The sequence below is a fragment of the Dryobates pubescens genome, chromosome 5, assembly GCF_014839835.1.
Source record: "Dryobates pubescens isolate bDryPub1 chromosome 5, bDryPub1.pri, whole genome shotgun sequence".
In the NCBI taxonomy this organism is placed as follows: Eukaryota; Metazoa; Chordata; class Aves; order Piciformes; family Picidae; genus Dryobates; species Dryobates pubescens.
Genome location: NC_071616.1, coordinates 30,193,186 through 30,217,074, shown reverse-complemented (window position 1 = coordinate 30,217,074; position 23,889 = coordinate 30,193,186). Strand labels below are relative to the sequence as shown.

The window sequence follows — 23,889 nt, the reverse complement described above, 5'->3', positions numbered from 1 at the left end:
CACTGGAGCTGGGCCAGAGGAGCTGCCAGCAGCCATTGCCACTGCGTTGGCAGAGAGAGGGCATCTGCAGCTTGGACGCCATGTATGGCTAAGGAGAGAGAAAGGACTGAGCTGGGCCTGTAATAACAAAAACACTGCTGGTGCCCACACCACCCTGTAGAAGTAGGGTGGAAAGATAGGAGGGGAAGACTTGCACATCTCATCCCCTATATTGTCTACATATGATCAGATCCTCTGTGAACATAAAGCAATTAGCAAACTAATCTCTAGAAAAGGTGTAAAAGACAAAACCAAACCAAAACAAAAACACACAAAAAACCTCAGATGGATTTTTACTATAGTTTTGAGTAGAAGTATTTCTCTGCCCTGCTGTTCTGCTAGCTTTTCCCTAAGCAGGACTAGTTTGTGACCAGAAGGCATCTTGTCTGCAAACCCAGGTAATCTATTTTGCAACTGTGTTTTGGAGGAGACCTCATTATGTTCCCAAAGAACACTGAGCTGGCATAACATGCTGGACTTCCAGGACAGCCTTGGGCAGCCAGGCACCACTCTCAGCAGCCAGATGCGTTTCCTAACACTGTCTTTAGAGGCATGAGCACAGGGTCTAGTGACCCTTGAACAGGGGGCTGAGGGCAGCAAAAGGAAGGAGAAGGATGGCATTCATGGCTGCAGGTAGAAAAGGAACGTAATTCACGTCAGGATGTGATGTTGCATTAGGGTATATCCTGGGCTGCCAGGGACCCCTGGGTTTTTAAACTTCATTGGGATGATATGACATGACCCAGAAGACTTCACACAGAAAACAGGGAAGTGTTTCTGGTTTCCTCCTACTCCTTCTACATGACCATTCTTTATTTTCACCACTATGGAGAAGTTAATCACAGGCATGCAGCAGAAGTGACCACAGTGTGTAATAGGTGGTGAAGACTTACTATAAAACTGCTTGCTGTAATGAGCAGGAAGTCTTTCTGCAGAGAAGCCTAAAGTCAGGGAGAAGGTCAGGCTGGGTACCTGGACCATGACAGCAGACAGCAAGGCCCACTGCTTGCTGCTGCCTTCCATTTACCTGATGCCCTGGTGGCAGAAAAGTGACCTTCTCCAGGAACCAGGCTTGAGAAAAGAGTGCCAGGGAGTGAGCACAACAGACCAGACAGTGATGTTTTTGCATCCTGGAATGGCTGGGACAGCATGCAAATATGTGGTAGGCACCACATCTGCACTCCAACATGAAGGATAATTGGTGGTGGGTTTGCTCTTACTGCAGTATGCATCAAAGCAGTATGTTTGTGGATAGCTGGACGTAGGTTTTTATGGTGTCTTCCCCTTCCAATGAAGGATAGGCAATCTGAGTAAAAATAAAATGGAAATTCAGCCCAGTGTGGATTCCACCAGAATATTGCTTTAGTCAAACTACTCTGAATTGGACAACAATGTATGGAAAAGCTTCTGTGTCCCTTGATTGGCTAGAGAAAAAAAATGTGCTTTATCTTGGCAAACATCCCAGCTGTCTTCAAAGTGCAGAATGCTTCTTTCCTTTTTGACCTCGTTGCTGTTGGACTCTTACACCAGCCAGAGTTTAGAAGCTCTCTGCTTATTGCAGCAAACTGAAAATGAGTTCAATATATGCTGGAATATGGTGTTTTATTTTTTAATCCAGGCACAGAAGAGAGGCTTTGTCCAGCCAAGCACTGCCCAAAAAAGGTATGAAGCAGAGCAGATTTCATCACCTCCAGCCCTTCCTAGAAGGTAAAACATCATTCTGTTCCATGTAAATCAGCATTTGTCTCTGTGGGTCAGGACACCTGTCTGTGACGTACCCCACTGGGCTGCTGTAGGATCTGTCAGTAACAACATGCCACCTAATTTGCTCTTCCATGGAGTTCCAGCTGAAACACTGGAGTTAGTCATTACTACTTTATTAGCCCGCTCTTCCATGACGTCTTATGCAAGTACATTTTAAACTCCCATTGCAGTGCTTCATGGCATTTATTTCATTGAAAGGCAAAGGAGCAACATCTGTTTCAAAGTGGTGCAAGTGTGGGTAGAACTGCCTCCTCTATCTGCGCATGATGAAGTCAGTTGCTGTGCTTTGGCCCTTGGGTGGGGCTTGGGAGGGAGATGAATTCATGTGTTGCTGTGCTCTGGCCCTTAAGAGGGAGATGAATTCTTTGGCCCATCTGTTGGCACGGGAAGGGCAGATTCAGCCTCTGTAGGACCAGATATGAGCAGGGTGCCTGTCTTCTTGACATTCTGTCAGTGCCACAGAGAGATGGGCCAAGAGACTCTGCGGTTGACTCTGCAGTTATTCACTAGTGAGATTTGCCCAGTTTCTCACTCACCTCCTGCCTGTGTCCTGCAAAGTGTGAGAATTTATTTCCTGACTGTTTCCTTGTTGGCTCCCAGCCTGAGGCGGTGAATCACAGCACCAGCTTCTTACAGCCAGACTTGCCCAGAGCCAGTCACTCATAGCCAGCAGCACATCCATGATCAGCATGGCTCCATCACTCTACTTCCTATCATCCCTCAGACTTTAGACTGTTGCTGGCGTGGTTGGGAAACGTGTGGAGGGCAATCCAAAGCAACTGGGTGCTCCAAATTAGGCAGGCTTTTCACTGCATGCTAAGGCAAGGGTGCTCTTACAACCTACACACCTACAGATAAATGAAGTGGAGAACCTTCTCCACATCAAAAGCACATGGCCTCCCTTTCATTACTTTACCAGCCACTACTTGCTCCTAGATCTGTGTATCCACATTGATATACAGGCTTTTGATTGTGGGTATTTTTGATTTAAATTTGATTTTGAGAAAGAATGAGATGAGCTCCAAATACCAGAATGTGATAGCTCTGGAATATTACACAGCATTAATATCAGCAGTGAGTGGGAGTAAGACACTGAGTGTTGAGCTTCCTGAGAAAACCAAGGAGACTCAGTAAGTAGCAAGATCATGTGAAAGCAGGGAGCTTGGGAAGATTTGGGATGATTAAGGGAGTGGAACATCTTCCTTACAAAGAGAGACTGAGGGAGTTGGGTTTCTTTATCTTGGAGGAGACTGAGGGGTGACCTCATTAATGTTTGTATATACGTAAAGGGTGAGTACCGAGAGGACAGAACCAGGCTCTTCTCAGTGATGCCCAATGACAGGACACGGGGCAATGGGTGGAAGCTGTGGCATAGGAAGTTCCATAGAAACAGGAGGGAAAATTTTTTCAGTGTGGGGGTGAGAGAACGCTGGAATGGGTTGCCCAGAGGGACTGTGGCGTCTCCCCCTCTGGAGATATTTGAGACCCACGTGGACACATTCCTGTGTGAGCTGGTAGAGGTGATCCTGCTCTGGCAGGGAGGTTGGACTAGATGATGTTTCAAGGTCCCTTCCAACCCCTAACATTCTGTGATTTTTGGAAGTATCAGTATAAAGAAGAGAATCCAGGCCACTTCCGTGGCAGATTTTTCAGTGAGTGCCAGCAGCTCTGTGCTGCTGGATGTGGAATTATTTTATGGCTTTCTCTCATTTCCAGGCTCTTGGAAAACTATTGTTTATTGCCTGACCTAACAGGAAGTGCAACTGCTCAACACAGGGAGCACAGCCAAGAAAAAAAAGTGAAAAATTAAATTCAGAGGTTGTCTTTTCCTATTTTTAGCTTGTCTGCAAGTTATCCAGAGATGCATGCACCTTCTTTTGGAAGATTTAGGAAGTGGGGGGTGTTGCCAGTTCTTGTAGGATGAAGGGAAAAAAAAAAGAGAGAGAGAGAGAGAGAGAAAACCCGAGTGCTGCATCTCTTGTGACAGCAGATGAGCTGCAAAAGATACCTTAAATAGGCAGTGTTGTTAAGGGAGGCTGGTTTTAGACAGCTGCATTGAAGATTTTTTCCAAGTAAAAGCTGAAGCACTTGCCTCTCTAATATTAAAGAGAAGCATACAGAGAAAGGGTGAGAGAGGGACAGAGACTCTGTAGCTGGGTCATAGGCTGTGTTACTGCTCGGTAATGAATGAATTAGGAGCAGCTGTATTGGTGCTTTGTGTTCCAAACCCTCCCATAAGAGGGAGGTTGCACTCTATCGTTTGCAAAGATCCTCACAGATTTGGTGGGGATTTGGCAGCAGGAGTCTTGTCTGAGCTCCTCAAAGAGAAATCACGAAGCTTTCACTGAGCTCTCGCCTCTGAGGTACAGCCTTTCCTGGGAGAGGAACAGTGCTTTAACTCCAGCCTGTGACTGCTTGAGTTTCCCCTCTGTGCTTTGTCTTGCAGACATGGAAAACTCGATTTTGTTTTCTACTGAACTATGGCTCACTGTCTTCTGCTGAGTTTCTCCTGATGGAGAGCTGAAACAGTACCTATGCCTGATGCATATAGGCTTCTGCTTTCTACTATCTGCATTTACTGCTAAGGGCTTTTTATCTCCCCAGTGCATTTTCTTTTCCTACTTAAACCAGGAATCCAGCTGAGATGCCATTCCCTTGTGCACACTCTGGGAACTTTTTATCTCCCCAGTGCATTTTCTTTTTCTACTTAAACCAGGAATCCAGCTGAGATGCCATTCCCTTGTGCATGCTCTGGGAACTTTAGGGTCTTAGAGGTAAAGTCAGGCCAGAAGGTCATAGCTGAGAGATTTGTATTGTATTCAGCCAGGTTATTGTCTGCTATGCTCAGGCACTAATTGCTGACGAGACTATGTGTATGTAATACATCTTGTTTCTAATCATGTAAACAAGTTTTTTCCTGGCTTAGGCACTGGCAGCCAAAATGTGATTAAAATTCAATGGGTTTCCTCTTCTCTCTGGTACTAAGCATTCCCACTAAGCACACGAAGACAGTTGCCCAGCCAGGGCTGTGACCTGAGCTGTAGCTTGGACAATACATTCCATGAAAGAAGATGCAAACCTCTGGGAACTGCCTGTTTCCTTGGAAGGTCTGTAGAGCCTGTTGCTCAGAGGAACCTGCAGCATCACTTCAGCAAGGAAAAAGCAGTGCTGCCCCACAATGGACAAAAGTGATGAGGTATCCCGTGGTCTCCTAGCATCAGCTTCCCAACTGTTTGGGAGGACAGGCAGAAAAAGAGGCAGGTATGTCTGTGCTTATCCTTCTTGCATGTGGGAAGGGGTTGTTTTTGGATGACAACACTTGCACTGTCTAGAAATGCCTTAAATCTGTGCATCAGGGCTTCTGTTAGGAGGAATTGGTCAGCTCCTTGGTGCAGACATTATTCCTGTCCTCCGGTGATGTAGAGGAGTGCAGCTTCTGCAAGTGACAGCATGTGGAGAGGCTGGGTTGTACTCCCATTAGTGTGCCTGCTAATACCTATCAGCTTTCAACAATGGGCAGGAGGAATCACATTTTCTATGCTATGCTGATGAAAACCACAGCCTTTTCTTTCCCTTCCTTCCTTGAGAACTGCCATGAACAAGCCTCAGGGTGTTACAATGTACCCGAACATGGGCAACACCCATGGGGTCTGTGTGCTTTCTGCATGCAATACGGTTTTGTCCTAACCCAGGTGGATGCTAATTTATCCAGGAAGGCTTGCTTCTGTGGCAGATATTCTGCATTTCACGACATCAGAGACTCAGCTGTCAGCAGAGAGGGCAACATGCATATTCAGAGCCTCCTTTAATGTCAGCGCCTGCTGCTCAGCGGTAACTGTTTGAAATGCTGGGCACTATCAGTAACACACCTCAGCACACTGTGCAAGTGAAGGAGCTCCTTTGCAGGTCTCCTGAATCTCACTCCATTTATTAAAAAGGCTGATTACTCTGATATCTGCTCTGGGAGACTTTTCACTATCAAGCTAGATGGTAAATTTACAGCCCGCCTGGTGTGACACACTTGTACTCTACAGGGCTACTGAAATGTAAGCTTTTCTTTTAGAAGCTGGCTTATTGCACTTCTTGCAAGTTCCTTCCTCAGTGATTGCCAGTAAGACACTTCCCACAGTCAGCACACTACAGGAAGCACATGGAGATGTTAGCCTGGTTACCGTGCATTAGCTCCCTCAGACAGTGGCCCATGGGCAGACAAAGGTGGTCAAATATGCTCAGAGGTGACACTTAGTCTCTTTTGTTTAATGCTCTAGAGCTTCTAGTTTGAGCTGAGAAAACAGTAAGTACATAGCATGTAAGGGCCTGAGTGCTCTGCTAACAGCAGTGAGACAGGAGTTTGTGCATGTGCAAGAAATAGTTGTTGCAGTTGAAGAACCATATTTGTGTGTTTGGTTCCCTCCCCCACCCCCCGCAATTTACTCAGTGTTCCTGGCTCATAATTTCACCTTTACCAAGTGCTCGAGGCCTGTAGAGTTTGGAAAAAGTGCTGCTGAGGAACCAGGAGCATGCAGTCTGTATGCAAATCTATATGCCAGTGGCATGGGTGAGGAACTTTCTCAGTCTTGCTGGAGGAGAGTAACTGTTATCATTGCAGTGCTGCTCTTTTAGGCTCTCCAGATAAACACATCAGAAGCTGGAACCATCATAACATAGCCTTAACTCAGTGTGCCACTGTTGCTGGGGCTTTCAGCTAAGACCTGGGCAAAAGCTGAGCTCTTTATTTCTGCCTGAGGTTACATTCACACATGGTTTTTTTATTTCTCAAGCTTAGGAGGTTGAAGGGCTTCCCTGGTTTCTAGTTATTGTGCTTCTCAAGACTGCTTTTCTAAGGGAGAGGTCAGCCAGCAGCCAAGTCATGCCAACCAAGAATGACATAGATCTGTCTTGTAGAACATTGTTTAAGTGTTTGTATAGAGTGACACCCCAAAAAACCTTTCACAACAGAAGGGTCAGCTCACACTAATCGGTATTCCTGGTGCAGCACCTCACTGCAGATTCCCTGTGTGGGACAGACTTGCTACAGCCCATTTTGTAGCTCTGTGGTAAAGATGACCTCCAGTCTTCAGCTGTTGCACCAGTGAAAGGACTGTTGCTAAAAGATGGCCTCAGCATGAGTTTCTGTTACGAATGCTGTGTGTCCATCCGACACACTCATCTGTACAGAAGAGAGACAGTCACAAATCATCACCAGCTGTGGCTACCAGCAACCAGTCTGCCTCCAGCTCTGGAGCAGGGAGCTGGAGGTTCTGAGTGAGGTGGCTTATCTTAGCAAATGCCTACCTTCCTTTAGGGGCACAAGCAAAGCTTCAGCCAAGCATTTGGTGTCATTTCTACGCTGAGGTATGGATTAGAGTTTCCATTAACCATACCTAGCATTAACTCATGAACACCCTCAAGTTTGTTAGCCTGTGGATTTGTTCCACACAGACAACAGTTTCCTCAATGCTATTTCCATTCCTCCCTCAAGGTTTAGGGTTAATTACTAAATTCTCATTTCCCCCAGATGGTAATCTGGAGTTACCACAGGTACCAGCAGTATCATCCAGCTGAATGCACCAGGAGCACTGAAGGAATATAGGTGATCAGTCAGGAAAGCAGCCTGCACTTCCAGGGGTCAACAGATTTGAAGCACTAAAAATCCCTGAGCATCTCCTGGTCAGTAGGAAAGTTTGTGCGCCATATAAATTGAGTATAGAGTCAGAGGTGCTTAGGTTAGGGCCATTAGACATCTGGTTTCTACCTCTGAAGCTTCAGCACTGCTTTGCCACAATCCTGTGCAAATGTGTCCAGGCTCTACCTCACATGGGACATGAGCATACAAGCATGGCTGCAGTGACCTCTGTCAGCCCTGCTGGAGCCTCTAGCTGAACTACAACAGCCTCAAAATTAGTCTCCACCTAGTCAATAGGATAGTTCAGGTCTTGTCTAATCTGGGATGGAAGTGCTTGGATCCACAGCTCCCACAGCATAAAGGAAGACAGTCAATCAGCAGGGTAAGGAGAGGAATTAGGAGGAATAGAATAGAATAGAATAGAATAAACCAGGTTGGAAGAGACCTTCAAGATCATCGTGTCCAACCTATCATCCAACACCACCTAATCAACTAAACCGTGGCACCAAGCATCCTTGTCAAGCCTCGCCCTGAACACCCCCAGCAACGGTGACTCCACCACCTCCTCAGGCAGCCCATTCCAGTGGGCAATCACTCTCTCTGTGTAAAACTTCCTCCTAACCTCCAGCCTAAACCTCCCCTGTCGCAGCCTGAGACTGTGTCCTCTTGTTCTGGTACTGGTTGCCTGGGAGAAGAGACTAACCTCTGCCTGACTACAACCCCCCTTCAGGTAGTTGTAGACAGCACTCCACTTTTGAAGCTAGCTGTCCTGCACACAGGTTTCACAAAGCCTACATGGCATACTGATTAAGGCCCTTGCCAGCAGCCTACCAAGTGAAGCTGGTGAGTGCAGAGTCCCTGACTTGCAGAATACATACACTTTTCCTTTCTGAGTAAGTCAGTGACTAAGATAAAGCTGTACAACTCACAGTCACTGATACCATAAAAAAATTCTGCCAGAGATTTAGAAAAGCAGGTTTTACCAAATGAGGAAACCTGGCAGGTTTAGGACCACCCAATATACCTCTGATGGTGGCTAAAACATAGCTGAACCTGAATGCTGCAGGTCTGGCCATAGTGCCATACCATGTAATTTTTCCTGCCTCTCCTCTTGCAAGCTATTTATACCACTCTCACTTCACATAGGCTGCAGCTGCTACTGTGCCTGAGTTGCTCTCTGGAGGATGCTTTCTTCTAATAATCAGGACACAAAAGCTGTTGGAGTGCATTGTTCAGCATCACCCAGTGAAACGGGAAATTGAGGACAGAGAGCAACACTTACCCATGTTGCCATTTACACAGAAAGAAGGCTGAAGCTTCCGAACATGGTAAGAGAATTAAAAGAAGGCAGAACCTAGTTCTGCTTTTGAACTGCTAACACACAGTGCCTCCAAGACTGTGGAAAGTTCTGCTTTCCTGGAGCATGTCCCAGCCCTCAGGATCTCTTGCTAGCTGTCTTGCTACTGTCCCCACTAAATTAGTGAGAATGGACTTAGATTGACACTGAAGACTTCTGAAAATGTATTAATTTCTCAGTTTTCTCTAGAACCTTTTAGGCATTTAATTGCTGCATGATTGCCTCATTTCCCAGATAGAAGGTGGCTCCCAGGGCAAAGCCCTTCTTGTTGTGTGTTTGTATAGCCACAGTACAAGGCTGCCGTGTTGCTGTTAGCTCTCTGGGTATTAAAACAGTATGGGCTTCTTGTGCACCTGGAGAATACCCCTGGTGTAGGTTGGCACAGGTTCTTTCTCTCTCAAACAAGACTAAGATCTACAGGTGGCCTTGCTCTCTAAATGCAGTTAAGACTCCATTTTGAAGACTGCAGCATATCACACCCAGTGACAATCCTATTGGAAATGTCTGCAAAGGCCGGATGCTGACAGAGCTATCTCACCAGCATGGCTAGACTGCTTGGATGGTCAATCCATCGTGTGCCAGAGCCTTGTGTTACTATTGGCCTAATTTGTGCCTACAGCAAGAGAATGATGGAAAACCTGCAACCCATGATATTCAGTGCTGAATGTTTGGTAGTGACAGTAGCCAAGAATCACAAATTAAGTCCATTTTAGCCCAGGAAAGGAAACAGTTGTGCAATAGCATCACTTCCTATCCAAGTCTCTAAAGACTGGGAATCAAGGTCTGCGATAAGGATCTCAGGGTGAGGCTAAGAGGCATTGAGCTACTTTGGCCATGAGAGCTATTTTAGGTCTTCTCAGTTGCGACCTATATGATCTGTGCATCCTTTGTTCTGGCAGTTCTAACATGGCTGGGAGCTATGGGTCTAGGCTACTGTTAATCATCAACTTATGAATTCTCATGGTACATTGAAAGCTACTGTGAGTCCACACTATTTCTGAACAAGAACATGTTGTATATTTTTATCTCAGATTATCATCATCACAGTTGTAATGAATGCATTTAACTTTCCTGAGCATCTCTATTATCACCTTGTCTCAAACTGTAATGCAACAAGACACAGCAGTAGCATAATAACTCAGGCTAATATTCACAGAAGAGGCATCTTAGCTGGGAATAGATACCCACCATGCCCTGCAGCCTGGATGGGAAAACTACTTTGTGAATACAGGTGGGTGAGAGACCCAGTTGGGAACTGCCACACTAGCTAACCTGTACTCTGCCACTCTACTTCAGCCTTTGTTTTGATGAAAGCAGCAAGGAAAATAAGAGTGAAGGTTCTCAAAACTGAAAGGGGCTCACATCACCTCCCTGCTTGTACTGCCTCCTCTGCAGTAAAAAACCTCCAAAATTAAAGGCCACGAGCACAGTGAGCTGGTCTGACTCATTCCGTAGCCTCACATTCACCAGACATGAGTAGCAAAGCAGATGTAGGGACAAGGTCTCCTATTCAACAGCAGCTGCTGTTGATTTGGGTCAGGCACAGAGTGAAGTTGTACCCTAATTTGCCAACCAAGACACGATTTGTTTAACCCTTTCTGTTGCTGAAGCTTAGCTTTGCAGTTCATGATTCCCTCAGGTAAAGACTCTAAACCAGAACAGCTAAAGCATGTGCCAGAATCCCCTGACAGTAGAAGATGGAAGTGTACAATGGGTTGTTTACATCTGTGGATGGGCTGATGCATCATGAAGCTATTGTTTGCAAACAGGTGCACTGTGATTTACTGCTTCATGTGGTGCTGCCATCCCCTGTGGCCTCTCAGAAGGGCAAGGACAGTGGGCAGGAGCACTTCACTAGAAACCTGGCTTCCTGCAGACTGCCCACCAGTCTGGGCAAGTACCAATAAAAGCAAGGAAGTGGGATTTATTCCTAAACAACGTGTGGGAAGAGTGATTTTAGCTTGAGTGCGTAGCTCATGTGCCAGTGAATGTAGATGCTGGGTGCGCTGGTCATTGGAACTGCCCTGCAGATTACAGGCTTCCCATTCCAGCACCCAGGAGGTTGTTGTCCTAAACAAGATTAGAAGGAAGAGATATTTATAAAGGGGGTAGGGGGAAAGTGCAGTCTTAAGACTGCTGGTTTACTCCAGGTAAAGAGCTTTTTGCAAGGTAGTTGAAAGGGAAGCAAGGAAGCAACTTGTTATGTTTTATGGCCTCTGTTGCCCCCTCCAGTCCTACACTAGTAGTTTGTGCCATTTGTAAAACAATAATCCTGGGAAAGCCTGCACTAATAATAAAGTCTGAAGCTTATTATTCATTATACATCTGACATGTACTGGAAGTGAAAGTTAAGGTCAGAATTTCCTTTTCTGACACCACCAACTTTCTCTGGGAAAAGAAAAGCCTGCTTCTAGAGGAGACAGCCTTATAGGAGCTGAAGAGAACTCACAGAGCAACTTCTGAATCCTCTCAAAACTTTCTGCCAGAAGCATAAAATGCAGCTGCAACCTGGCCTTCTGTGACCTAGGAGCACCTGAATGCACATCTGTAGAAAAAAAAATTACACTTATAAAAATGGTAAGCAAGTCCATTTTTAATCTTTGGGGGCAAGCCAGACAGCACACATGCTGATCAGATGTTTGTTCCTCAGCTGTACCAGCCAGAGGGTGCCCCAGCTTCACCACTCTCACAGAGGAGGGAAGCTCAGCTATAGAAACAAATACAGAAGCATCGACTCCACAGCATCAACTCCACAGCTTTTTAAAGCCATATCACTGTGGTAAATAACCAGCAAATATTACCATTACCTTATTATGTCTACTGATTACTTTTTCCAAGCCAGATAGACAGGTTACCTTCACTGATTTCATACTGAAGAGAGTCACTTTTGAGGGAAGCAATTTTAGAGGCAGAGAAGGAGCCAAGCACTAGTCATGCTACTCCAGTGTGGACAGGAGGAGCAGGCTGTAGAGATTTGTACCTGGATGAACTAGACAGGGTAATCTCTCCAAAAGATGCCTGCTCATGCAAGGACACAAAGAATTCAGCACAATGACATGTTTCACTGATGCTTTAATATCCAAAATAGGTTTTTACACTGAGTATAAAATAAGTTTTCTTCAAGTTTTCTAAGTGCATGCATATTTAGAAAGGCAAAAGCACTCTCCTTCCTACCTTTGGGAGCTTTGCTGTGTGCTCCTGCCATTCCTCCATCCAAAGGATCACATCTGGCAGCCACTGTACTCTGAAAGTGTCTGGGCAAAAAAGACAGTACAGTGTGTAGTGCTTGTCTGTCCCATGACTAGGTACGTAAGAATATTGAGACAGAAGTTGTTACCTCTTTTAAAGGGGTTTAGAAATTAAAAGGTATAGTTTTCTCTCTTTGAAATAATAATTAGGGAGACTACAAAAGTGCTTTAAACTGGGAACTAGAAAGACCAGGTGACCAAGGTGGTAGCAAACCAGCATATCAGGACAATGTGTTCCTGAAATGGGGAGGAGCAAATTCTGAACAACACCCACTCCACATACACTTCTCTTCTCCAAAAAGTTTGAGGATGCATTTCATTCTGCTTCTCTTTAGGTCTCACCTCCTCATCCTTCTTGCTGGCTTTGCAAATCTCAGAGGCTCCCATCGTTTCACATAATCAGTTATGACAACCATGCAGGCTAGAAACTGAGTATTTACCTATTCTCTCTGAGTAGGATTTTTACCACCTAGCTTTTTGTGATCCCATATATGCATGTGGAATTGCAACATGTTCTAGCATAGCTTGCTGGCGGGACCAGAGACAGTAATTTGGAGATCTTGAGGTTAAATGGACAAAATGCTGGAGAAGTGTACTTGCTAAAAGCATATTTTAGCATACAAGGGTTTTAACTTGAAGCTAGAGGAGAAAGGATGGTGGCCAAATTGATGGTTATGAAAAATATCATTTTAACTGGCAACGGGAACAAAGAAAGAATAAGCAAAGTCATTCTGGAACCCTGATGTACCCAGGCTTATACTAGCATTCCAGGGTAGATCAGCCTACTCAAGAAAAACCACATTTTTCAAGGAAAATTACAGCATTTTTAAAAATAGCCTTCGAGGTTTAAAATGCATATAATTAATGACAAAAGTTTTCACAGATACAGTCAGATTATTTCTGCTTAGACTGGTTCTCCTGTTCTTGTGATTTCCTATCAATCATGACAGCAAAAAAAAAGGAAATTAAATTTGTGGAGTTATCTGCACCAAAATTAGAGATTAATTTTAGACAATTACTTGACTATGTTTTCTTACTGTAAGCACTGAAGAGACCTTTTATGACACGCAGCAGAGATGGTTGTTACCCTCCAGCACATGGTTAATACACCAAATGTTACCGATTTTGAGCAGCACAAGCACACTGAAGAGTAAGGGAAGGCTCCTCTGAACCCTGCTATTCCAGTCTTATGGATGAGTGAGGTGCTATTGATGGTTGAAGATTTCAAGCTTGTGCAACTTGTCATTACAGTGATGCAGTAGAAGTGCTTCACAATGCAATTTAATAACCATTTTAAACTGGTTCAAGTATGGGTGATTGTGTGGAGGGGAAGTCCTGTCTTCACTTGTGCCTGTTAGCATTACTACTACTGCAGCAAATCAGATGAAAGAACTACCTGCAGCCTTTATCAGGCTTCTACTCAAAGCTCAGTAAAACCCTGAAGGGCAAGGGAGCAAATGGTTGGCTTAGTTTTCAGATGGATCCCCTCCTGATTTATCTCACCATTCACAGCTATTATTTGTGAGACAAACTGGGGGAACAAGAGCACCCATAGATCTGTATATCCACATAGAGATTTGATCAGCCTCAGAGTTCAAAAGCAACCATCATGCAGATGGCACTGACCTTCTGGCACCAAGGGCAATGCTTCCCCTAGACTGGCTGTTCACACTGGCATTGCTCACTTCACTCCTGTGACTGAGATACCAGAGCAGTCTGACAGTTAATGGCAAAATGCAAATGTTTCTGTGTATCCACTAAAATAGACAGAAAATACTCTTGGCCTTCTTGGTTCAAAACAAACAAGCAAACTAAACCACGACAAAGCAGCTGTAAAACCTAGTAACTCTTTTTTTTTTTTTTTAAGTTGAAAACTGTTTAAACAAGGGCTCCTGTTTAATTTATATGCTGCAAGGATTTCCACTTCTCCTGAATGCACGCACACACAGTGAAAAATCATTTTAAAATACAAGTAGCTGAGGCTATTCCCAAGAAGTACAAGAGGTAGAAGTTTGTGGATTTACAGTGAAAACTGATTCCAGCCTAAGAAAAATGAAGCAGATATTCAGGCTCACCTGATATGCACCTGATATGGTGACAACTTCTCCACTAATAAAAGATACGACACAATGAGACTGCTAACCTTTCCTCTTTGGGAGTTTATCAAAAGAGGCCAGGACTTTAAATTAAATGAGAAGAATCAAAGATAAATTCTGTGATTACAGAATTCTCCTCTTCTCCACTTTTTCTGAAGCTCTCTTGAGAAAGGCCACCAGTCTCAGATCTAAGTGCAAAGTGCCTTGTTAGAAAAGCTTTGATATTATAATAGAGGGTGAATAAATATTGAAGCATGACTGTGAAAGGTATTGCAAATTTAAGTATTAGCAGGAAGGCTCAGGAGGAATTGCATTAAACAAATACAAATTTTGCAGTCCCTGTTGGCATACCAGGTACCATGCAGTGGATGTTGCAAGGCAGGGGGGAACAGCATGTCTTGTGAGCTGGGACTAGAAAAGATAGGACAGTTGGCAAATAGGAAAGAGAAAACAAAAAACCAAGGACAGTAGGAAGAAAACATGCGAAACAGGTGCTTTAAAAGGGGAATGAAAATTATAGTTTCACAGTGACACAATTTCTACTGGCTTTTAAGTAGCCTTAGTCTAAAGGGCACATGAAATGACAGGGAGAGAAAAAGAGAGACAAAAATGAAGAGCTACCCCAGGTTTAACCCTTCTGCCATTTGAAGATTCTTACTGGAGTGTGCTGAGTCTGTGTCGCAGTGAGAATCCTCCATACATATGAGGTGAGTAAGCTCTCTGGTGAGTGACAAACATTTGCTGTTATTTTTCTGAATCATCTGGTATCTTGTGCTAAGCACTTAAAAACTGCTTCATGTGATAAATCAGGCAAAAAGCACCCAGTCTGGTGGGAAACCTGGAATTCTTCCCAGGCTCCAACACTGTAAATGAGCAGACACTAGACTACCCCAGTTCATGCACCCTGAATATTTGTTGCAACAAATGACTCTTCTCCACACACCTGAGAGAAACTTGCTATGTATGTGTCTACTGAACACTTAGCCCTACTACTTCTGATCAGGCAGTAATAGGTTACCAGCTAACTTATCCTTCCAGGGACACAAAGTGCAGAAGATACTGAGAAAGAATTATGAAGACAAGTAAAGAAATCCGAAGAACAGCGTGTAAATATTTAACATGTTCTTCTCAAGCACTACTGAGGTATATGTAGAAGCCCATGCATTATGTAGAGGCAGGGAAATCAGGCTTCAGCAAGAGCTGGAGTGGAAAAAATAAAAAGAAGAACTGAAGATCTGAAGAACCCTGAAATCTAAGAAAACAAAACCATTGGCAAAGAGTGTATCAGCTTCTTTTCTTTAGTCTGGCCTCGGGGCATTTAATTTTGGCATCATTCATCTTTAAAGCCAGCCAGCCACAAGCCCTGTATCATAACACCGTGTTCACAAGCCATCTATTTCCCCCCCAGGGTTCTTCAGTAGGACACAGGAATGGTTCCATTTAAAAATGGTTTTATTATTAACATAATCTTCCCATTTAGCCAAGTGTGGGTCATGTATAAGGAATGTCGGTAAATATTCCATTTGAGGTTTCTTTTTACATATTTCCATTGATAAATAAACTCTGAATTCACATAGAAAAGTTAAACTTAAATAACTAATATATTTTCTGTAACAGGCATACATTGGTAAAATATAAATATTCTTGTACTCAGCCTTTGCTCTAAATAGAGATAACAGCCACACATCACAGTTATTAACAACTGGAAACAAGAACTCAACTGATTTTCTGGCCTGGACTAAAATAGAGACGGAAACAGAAAATTCACATTTTGACTTTGAGCCAGAAGAGGTTGAGAGGCAGGATGACAAAAATTTTATTAACAGCCTCGTTAAAAATAGTCTGCTCTGCCACTGAATTTTAACTTATCCTACATTTGGTAGCTGATTCCATTATAATTTTATGTAACACTCAAGTATCACTAACAAAATATGGCACATCATCAATGAACAATATAACGATGTTTTAAAACTACCAGGGCAAAAATGCAGGGGATATGAGTGATTTGGTTCTGGCTAGCCACTTTGTCCTCTCAGTCTAACATTAATATATTGCATAATGTCACTGTTTTGGCCACTTTCCTGCAAAAGACTGGAGTTTATTACCTGCAGCTCTAAAGTTTTTCAAACCAACCAGTTACCAGGCAGCCTGACACACCAGGTTTCTTCACCCAGAAGTCAGACCAAAATTGGATCCAGATGCTGTCTCAAAGGACTCTGGGAATGATGGTAAATGGGACCACAGGACTGCTAGCTTCAAGCTCCAGCGCCGTCAAGAAGCACTCAGTTGCAGCATCATCATTGCCTTGAGCCTGCAGCACCTCTCCCAGGCCATTCCAGACCTCATGGGCTGTGGAGTTCACCTGGACAGCATCTCTGAGAATCTTCTCCGCCAAGCTATAGCGCCCAAGCTGGTGAAGTATCAGAGCCTTCAAGAAAAGAATGGAAAAAATTACTGAGATTAGCCAGCAGGACTTTCCTGAAGCTCAAATGATATGTCACAACAGCAAAATAAATGTACATAGCTGCTGGGTTCCAAGTGTTACAGATTACATAATACTTCTTTTGTCTGTGGTTTTTTGTTTGTTTGTTTTGCTTTGTTGTTTCCTGTGTGGGGTGTGTGTGGTTAGTATTTTATGCTAACTAAAAGCGAGGTATTTGAAGATTGGTCATACTTTTTCTTCCAAATATGCCAGACTATTTTCCCTGCTTGCTAAGGTTACAAAGCTCTCCCTTCTCAAGACCAAAGGAAACAATCAAATTTTGCAGGTAGAAGCATGTTATATTACATCTGCCCTCTTTTGCATGAAAAATAATGTTATCTGAGATTTCCAGGTGACAGAACTAGAGCAAATACTAGCTGTTTGCCTGCCATTATACTTCTCTAAGAATATAAGCTATTTAGCATTAGTGAAGACTTGCATGTTTTGAGAGTTTCTTTCATTCAGTCTTCCACTGGTGTCTCAATCTGGGATGGTATGAAGACCCCTGCCTTGGGCAGCAATACTGGAGCAATGATCTTTGCTTCCAAAGAACCAATGGTGAGAAAATTAGACTAATTTCGTGCCGAGCATCAAAAGGACGGTGACATTTGTTCATTACAGATGTAGGTTGAGCTCAAACAAATGATCTAGAAGATAAAATACCCTCTGATTCATTAACTCTCTCAGAACAAAGGTTGGATGCCATACACTGTGAATGTCCAGTTTGTAGATCTCCCTCCTGAGTGAATTCATTAAAATTCAGAGGCACAGAACATTCCACATTGTTTACAGTCCCTGCCCAACTTTGCTCTATTAAGCATTACACTAGAGACCACAGGGAGAAGCAGCAGGCATGTTTATCATGCAGCAACTTCCTTCAGTGACCTTGCACCATTATCCATCCAAAAAAACTCACCTCCAGTTTGCCAGCTGTCAGCATAAGCTTGCTCTCTGTACTGAACTCTTCAGAAAAAAACACAAACAAACCCCAAACCATTTAGGCAGAAAACCCTACCTCTCCCCACCTTCCCAATACTGCTTTTCTAAGATTTCCCAGGAATTAATACAAATTATCCTAGTCCTTCACTGTTCATTTTTCTTAGCTTCCTAACTGGAAATAAAATCTCAAAGCTACCATTTCCAGCCTTAACCTATTTAGCAGCAGATGTACAAACAACATTTATTTACTGAGTAATGTTAGGCCTCTTGCTTTATGGCAAGAGATGGGCCTGAACAATAGAACTCTGCAGAAACACAGAGCAGTACCTAAGAGATGTATGGCTCATCTTCAGACTTGGCATGTCAGTCTAAAGCCTAGACAGAATGCATTCTCCCTATATCCTCTTTATAAAGAGGCACATAAACTTAAAAAAAAAACAAAAAAGACATTTTGGAACCTGGAAATGGCAAAACTGCTACACAATAATTTCAGTAAAGAATAAGTAATATTAGTAGGAAAACACCCATTCTATAAAATAAGCTCCTAAGGAATTAGCAATGCTCCTAAGGAACCTAAAGCAATCTGTTTGGGTTTTGTACATTTTAAAACAATGCAGTACTCGACACAGTTGTTTAAGAAACTTTTGGGATACTGATGGGAGAAAGAAAGATCTTCCCTGGTATTGTGTGCCTTTCACAAGCTCTGCCACGAGAAAGACTGATAAATTAGAGGAGACAGTCTCAAGCTGTGCCAGGGAAGGTTTAGGCTGGAGGTTAGGAAGAAATTCTACACAGAGAGAGTGATTGCCCATTGGAATGGGCTGCCCATGGAGGTGGTGGAGTCACCATCATTGGAGGTGTTTAGGAGGAGACTTGATAGGGTGCTTGGTTGCATGGTTTAGTTAATTAGGTGGTGTTGGATAGTAGGTTGGACACAATGATCTCGAAGGTCTCTTCCAACCTGGTCTGGTCTGGTCTGGTCTATTCTATTCTATTCTATTCTAATTTCTATTCTAAATTCACATTTGTTTCTAACAAACAGTTCCAAAAGCTTCCATTGTCTGTGCACTTTTTCATCTTGCAGCTCAGTATGAATTTTTATTTAATTATCTTTCCTCACATTTGGTTTGCAGTGAATTCTGAGGTTCTTTCGGGCATTGTCATTTTGGTTTGGTTTGGTTTGAGTTTTTTTTTGGCAAACCACTGATCTCCTCTAAGACTGCAGCTTCTGTCTGTTCAGGAAGTCTGTATGCTGAAAACACTCTAAAAAAACTCTTGTTTCTTTTAGCCAATTCTACATTGTAGAGGTTGATTTTGTAACTAAAAAAACTCCAAGAGAAAATTCTAATCAGAAATGGCACAGGCAGAAAGTGAAGGGTATCTCTGAAGAAACAAAGAGACTTTTTTGTGCCATCATCACAAGAAGTGAAAGCAGTGCCTCATGTCTCTGATTCATTGATATTTATACAAGTCACTTCAAATAATCAACATTACTCAGAGATTTGTGGAGTTTAGATGCTCTCTGCTTAAGAAAAGGTCAGTGGCCCTTTACAGTGCCCAGGCCATCACTGGGGCTCAAGGGACTTTTCAATTTCAAGAGCTGACAGAAGCTGGCTCTCTTAAAAAAAAAAAACAAACCCAGGAGTATTATTGTGTACTGCTTGCAACAGGGAGGTGCTGTAGTCACTGCAAACAAGGTTCTACACAAGGGTCACATCATAACAAAACAAACCCCCCCGGGAATTAATAAAAAAGGGGCAAAAGTGCTTTCAACTTTCTTCTCTGCTGCAAGTTATTTTCAACATCTTGCTGATTCCTCATCAAGTCGGGAGTCATGAAGTCTCAGTGTAGTTAGTCAATGGTTTTACAAGTGTTTCTTCCCTTGATTGTCAACCTCACACTTTGTTTTACATTGCCCCTTATATGAAACTGATATTCTTTGGGTATTTCACCAAACCACCTATGCAATGTTTGTTTTTACAAGGCTCAGCCAAACAGCGCACAACCCCTAAACGAAGTCCATAACAGTGTTGCCAAAACAGAAGTAATTTGTTGTGTTTATCGGTATATTCTAGGTACCTACACAAATACAACCCAGAAAAAAAACAGCTATTGAGTCCAATTAGACAGAAATGTCTTAATGGACCATCCAAAACATCTGGCTGAATAACCTTCGTTCATACTTATCATGCATGCATTAAGAAAAGGGAATTATATCTTTTTTTGGATACTATCTTGGGACTACTTAGTGTTTTAATTAATATCACAAGAATTCTGAGAGGGATGATACAATTAGAGAAGAAAAAGTTAAGAGAATATAATATAAGAAGCAACAGGCTGATTATGAGAACTGGAATAACAGAAATATGGCAAAAGTCAGTAAAACAAGTGAAAAATAACACAACCGTAACACAGAAGTTCTGTGGCATGGTGGAAGCTTGTCAACCTAGCAGCCTGGGAGAAGGACTTGCATACATCTGGCAACAAAAGATGTCAGTGTGAAAGAAGAAAACTGAAGTGACATCAGGATAGGCTTCCAGTAGAGACAAAGGCAACAGAGACTTCAGCAGCTGCACCATACACAGCTGTAGCAGGACCTCTGGCACCTTGTGCAGTCTCTCCTCTATTCAACAGAGGTCAAACAAGAACAAGCACAGAAAATAACTATTGAGGTAATCAATAAAAATCTTAACTTACAAGAGAAGACTAACAGACTTAGTTTATTTAACCTAGCAAATCAAAAGCTGAGAGAACATGAAGTTACTTACTATAAAAACAGTAGAGAGAGTGGAATAGAGAAAACTGTTTTAGTTAAGAGAACAATGTTGGCACAAGAATACATGTGTATGAATTGGCTGCGAGGAAGTTTACCAAATAAAAGTGAAAACATTCCTGTCAACTAGAACACAGAGATTTTGGAACAGCCTTTGCAGGGTGCAGGATAGTGTTAAGACCAGGTCCTACAGGAAGAGCCTACATGCTCTGACGTTCTGAGGAGGAGACTTGTCTAGAGAACCCAGGGAGCTTCTACTATTCTTGTTCCGGTATGAGGTTCTCCCTCAACTGCATTGAGAGGAAATGGTGAGAACACTTTTAATGCCTATGTAATATTACTACTAGATGCTTCTGTAGCATGACTGACTTTCTTTTGATTCCTTGGGTTACACAAAAGTAAAAGAACAGAGAACTGTTCAGCAGTGTAAAGATTAAAACCACAAAATTATCTGTCTTATTTCTGAAATAAGCAAACCAGTATGACAAAATTAATTGATCCTGAAATCTTTTGAATCCATGAGGCCTTTTTTTAAAACCACCCAAACAACAAACCCCACACCATATTCACAGTCTTTTGCTCATAGTTTCATTCTATGGTTATGTTGTTATATAAATTAGTGTCCCAGATAAACAAGCGACCTTTAAAATGTAGTCTACGGTAATGGCACAACAAAGCCAATAATTACAAGTAATATCTTCTTCAATAAGCCAGAATTGTACTTTGATAGATATCTGTATATCTATATATCTATATATCTATAGATATATAGATATATATATGTCAAATTATATTTTGGTATAGTTGTTTTTTCCCCCTTGCAGTTCAACATATTAAGGTTATGGTCCATTAGCCAAATGTAAGCATTTTTAACAAGGCAAACATTCCAAATGAATTCTAATTTCCAAGTGCAGCTTTACACAGTTGCCATGAAAAACCTTCAGTAAGCAAACACATCATTATTTATTAATAAAATATTACCACTTAGAATCTGAGCAACATGATACAGTAAGCCATTGCACAAAGCCATAATTGCTTAAGTAAACATGTAGTGTAGCCTTCACTGTGAAGGTATCTTTTCTTCTGTAAGTGGGCTTTCTCTCTTTGAAAATAAACCTGTCATAACAATTAGCCAGTCAATGGAAAATACACATCCAGAAGAATGACTGACTGCTGATTTTGAAAAGATGATTAAAACCAGCCATTCAGATGAGTCCAGTAAGGTAACTTTTCAAATTTGCTTTTAGTGCTAAACAAGATTTGCAGTAACTGAAAAAACAAACAAACAAAAAAAAAAAACAGAAAAACAAGACCATAGGTAGGAGATCATAGAATCATAGCAACAATACGGTTGGAAAAGACCTCAGAGACCACCAAGTCCAACCTATCACCCAACACTTTGTGACTAACTAAACCATGGCTTCAAGTGCCACGTCCAATCCCTTTTTGAACACCTCCAGGGACGGTGACTCCACCACCTCCCTGGGCAGCCCATTCCAATGGCCAATCACTCTTTCTGTGACAAAAGCAATGAAAGTTATTTCTAAGTGGAAAGAATGAAATGGGAATTTTGACCATGAATCCATTTGCACTTTTTTGTTCTTCAGAGAGGATGCTGAACTCTGAGCATCAAATTCCCTTGAAGCTCTGCAAAAAGGAAACCGGTAACTGGATGAAATTGAGAATATGAGAAGAAGAAATGTGGCCGACCTAACGTGCAAAAAACCATCAGAGATGCTCCCCATATTTAAGAATCACAGCCTCTGCTAAGCTGAAAAGACACAACTATGGAGATGGATACAGAAGAGCAATGGCAATACTACTTGCCTGGTTTGCTGATCACCTGCTGAAGTCCAATAAACTACCAGCTGTGAAAGTGTAATCAGACATGGAACTATGTGGAAAATAATGATTATTTTTTAAAGTTCCAATTAAAGGCCTAAAGAGTTCAATACATCCAACTCCCCAGTAATTTTCCCCATTCACCATTTTATTTTAAAATAAATCCCAGCCTGCCTGAAAGACAATCAGCTTTCAACTGTGGTATGCAGGAAGATATGATAAAAACATCCCAGCTAATCTGAAAACTTGAAAATCAAGGATTATGACCATAAGCAGTTACTAAACTTAATATGCATTGCAAATCCACATGCACTGCAATTTTAGCATCACAAAACTGCCCCTTGTTGGATGCTGCTTTTTCAGGCTATTTTGCATATGCTAAGGTGGCTGCTATTTTCAAACAAATCTATCAAACTTGAAGGTTTACCAGAAACTTGACAGCTTTATGCTATAATAATGAAACAGAAGCAGTCTTGAGGCAAAACCAGGAATTTATCATGATATATAAAAAAAAATACGAAAAATTCTGCAGCTGATATTTGCCATCCTCCGGGATTAAAATACACTTTAAAAACATATTCCATAATCAATAATTACACTTATGCAGAGTGAAATAGCACGTTATTTATATCCTATGCTCCCCTATTTCCCTTTTAGCTGATGAATTTGTGCTAAAACATGGAAGTACAAAGACCAAAGTCATGCAAGTATGACTTCGTGCAAGACATCATTTAGCTCCTTTTGGAGTCATACACCAAAGAATTGCATCTTTAGCCATTGCAAGTATTTTCTGCAAGTGTGAATAATTCATGACCTGGTGCATCAGTTGGAAACCATTCTCTAGTTCTATGTCTGCAATGACAGACACAGGTGCATTTCAATGCAAATATATCGAAGGGTGTTCATATTGTAAGGTTTAAAACCAACTAGATTGTCTTGGAAATAAAGACAATTTCCCACAAAATAGATAAATACATACTTTTTTATTTTTTTAAATTGGAAAACCCTGCAATGTATATGGAATTTGGTTCCAAAATGCAAAATACAAAGTCACTTATCTCATTTTCTCTAACATTGCAATTCCTTTGATTAATAAAAAGCGCATTTCTTCAAAAATGCTCAAAATAAAACTTCCTAGCAGCTCAGTATGTTTGTTTTTTTTAATTTGCTAACACTGCAACCGATCACTCACTAAACCAAATCAAGCAACTGATGAACAAATATGAACCTATGCATGCAGCCAACAATTTTGTTCACTGCCTATCCCAAAACATTGGGTGTTCTACATGCCACTTCCAGCCTGTCCCCCTCACTTGCCTTCCTCCATCTCAACACACCCAGAAACTGAGCTGGGTGCTCTGTGTGACTGCTGAAGCAAACTCCCAAGGCCAGTTTGTTATTTCTTTGCCCTTCCCCCAATGCTAACATACCCTCTAAGGTATCCAATTGCTTCCCCTGCTGCAAAACACTAGTTGCTAGGAGAAAATCTACTGCTTGGCAACAGATTTTTAAAACATCAACTTTGGCTTTGTTACACACTGATCTTTACATTGCCAGCGTGAGTGGTTGTTAGTGCATCTGTGTATTTATAACCCTCTTTAAACTGACTGACCCCTTCCAAAAGGGATGTGCTTGCCTTTTAGTTCCTTACTGTTCATAGCTGATAATGCAGAAAGGTTCAGAACGTTTTTTTAGAATTGCTGACTGGAGCCTTCCACCAAGA

General features: G+C 42.2%; 1 protein-coding gene across 4 annotated transcripts in view; it reads right to left on the bottom strand.

Moving 5' to 3' along the window:
• Nucleotides 1-15,474: 15,474 nt before the first annotated feature.
• The window catches only part of TTC7B (tetratricopeptide repeat domain 7B), a 115,358-nt gene continuing 106,943 nt past the window's right edge, over nucleotides 15,475-23,889 (bottom strand). The window contains exon 22 of one of the 4 annotated variants that reach the window (XM_054161915.1): nucleotides 15,475-16,558. In XM_054161915.1, the coding sequence (XP_054017890.1) occupies nucleotides 16,337-16,558 (222 nt within the window). In that variant the 3' untranslated portion in view covers nucleotides 15,475-16,336. The remainder of the gene's footprint in view (nucleotides 16,559-23,889) is intronic. The other 3 variants (XM_054161913.1, XM_054161914.1, XM_054161916.1) reach the window with 3 other exon arrangements.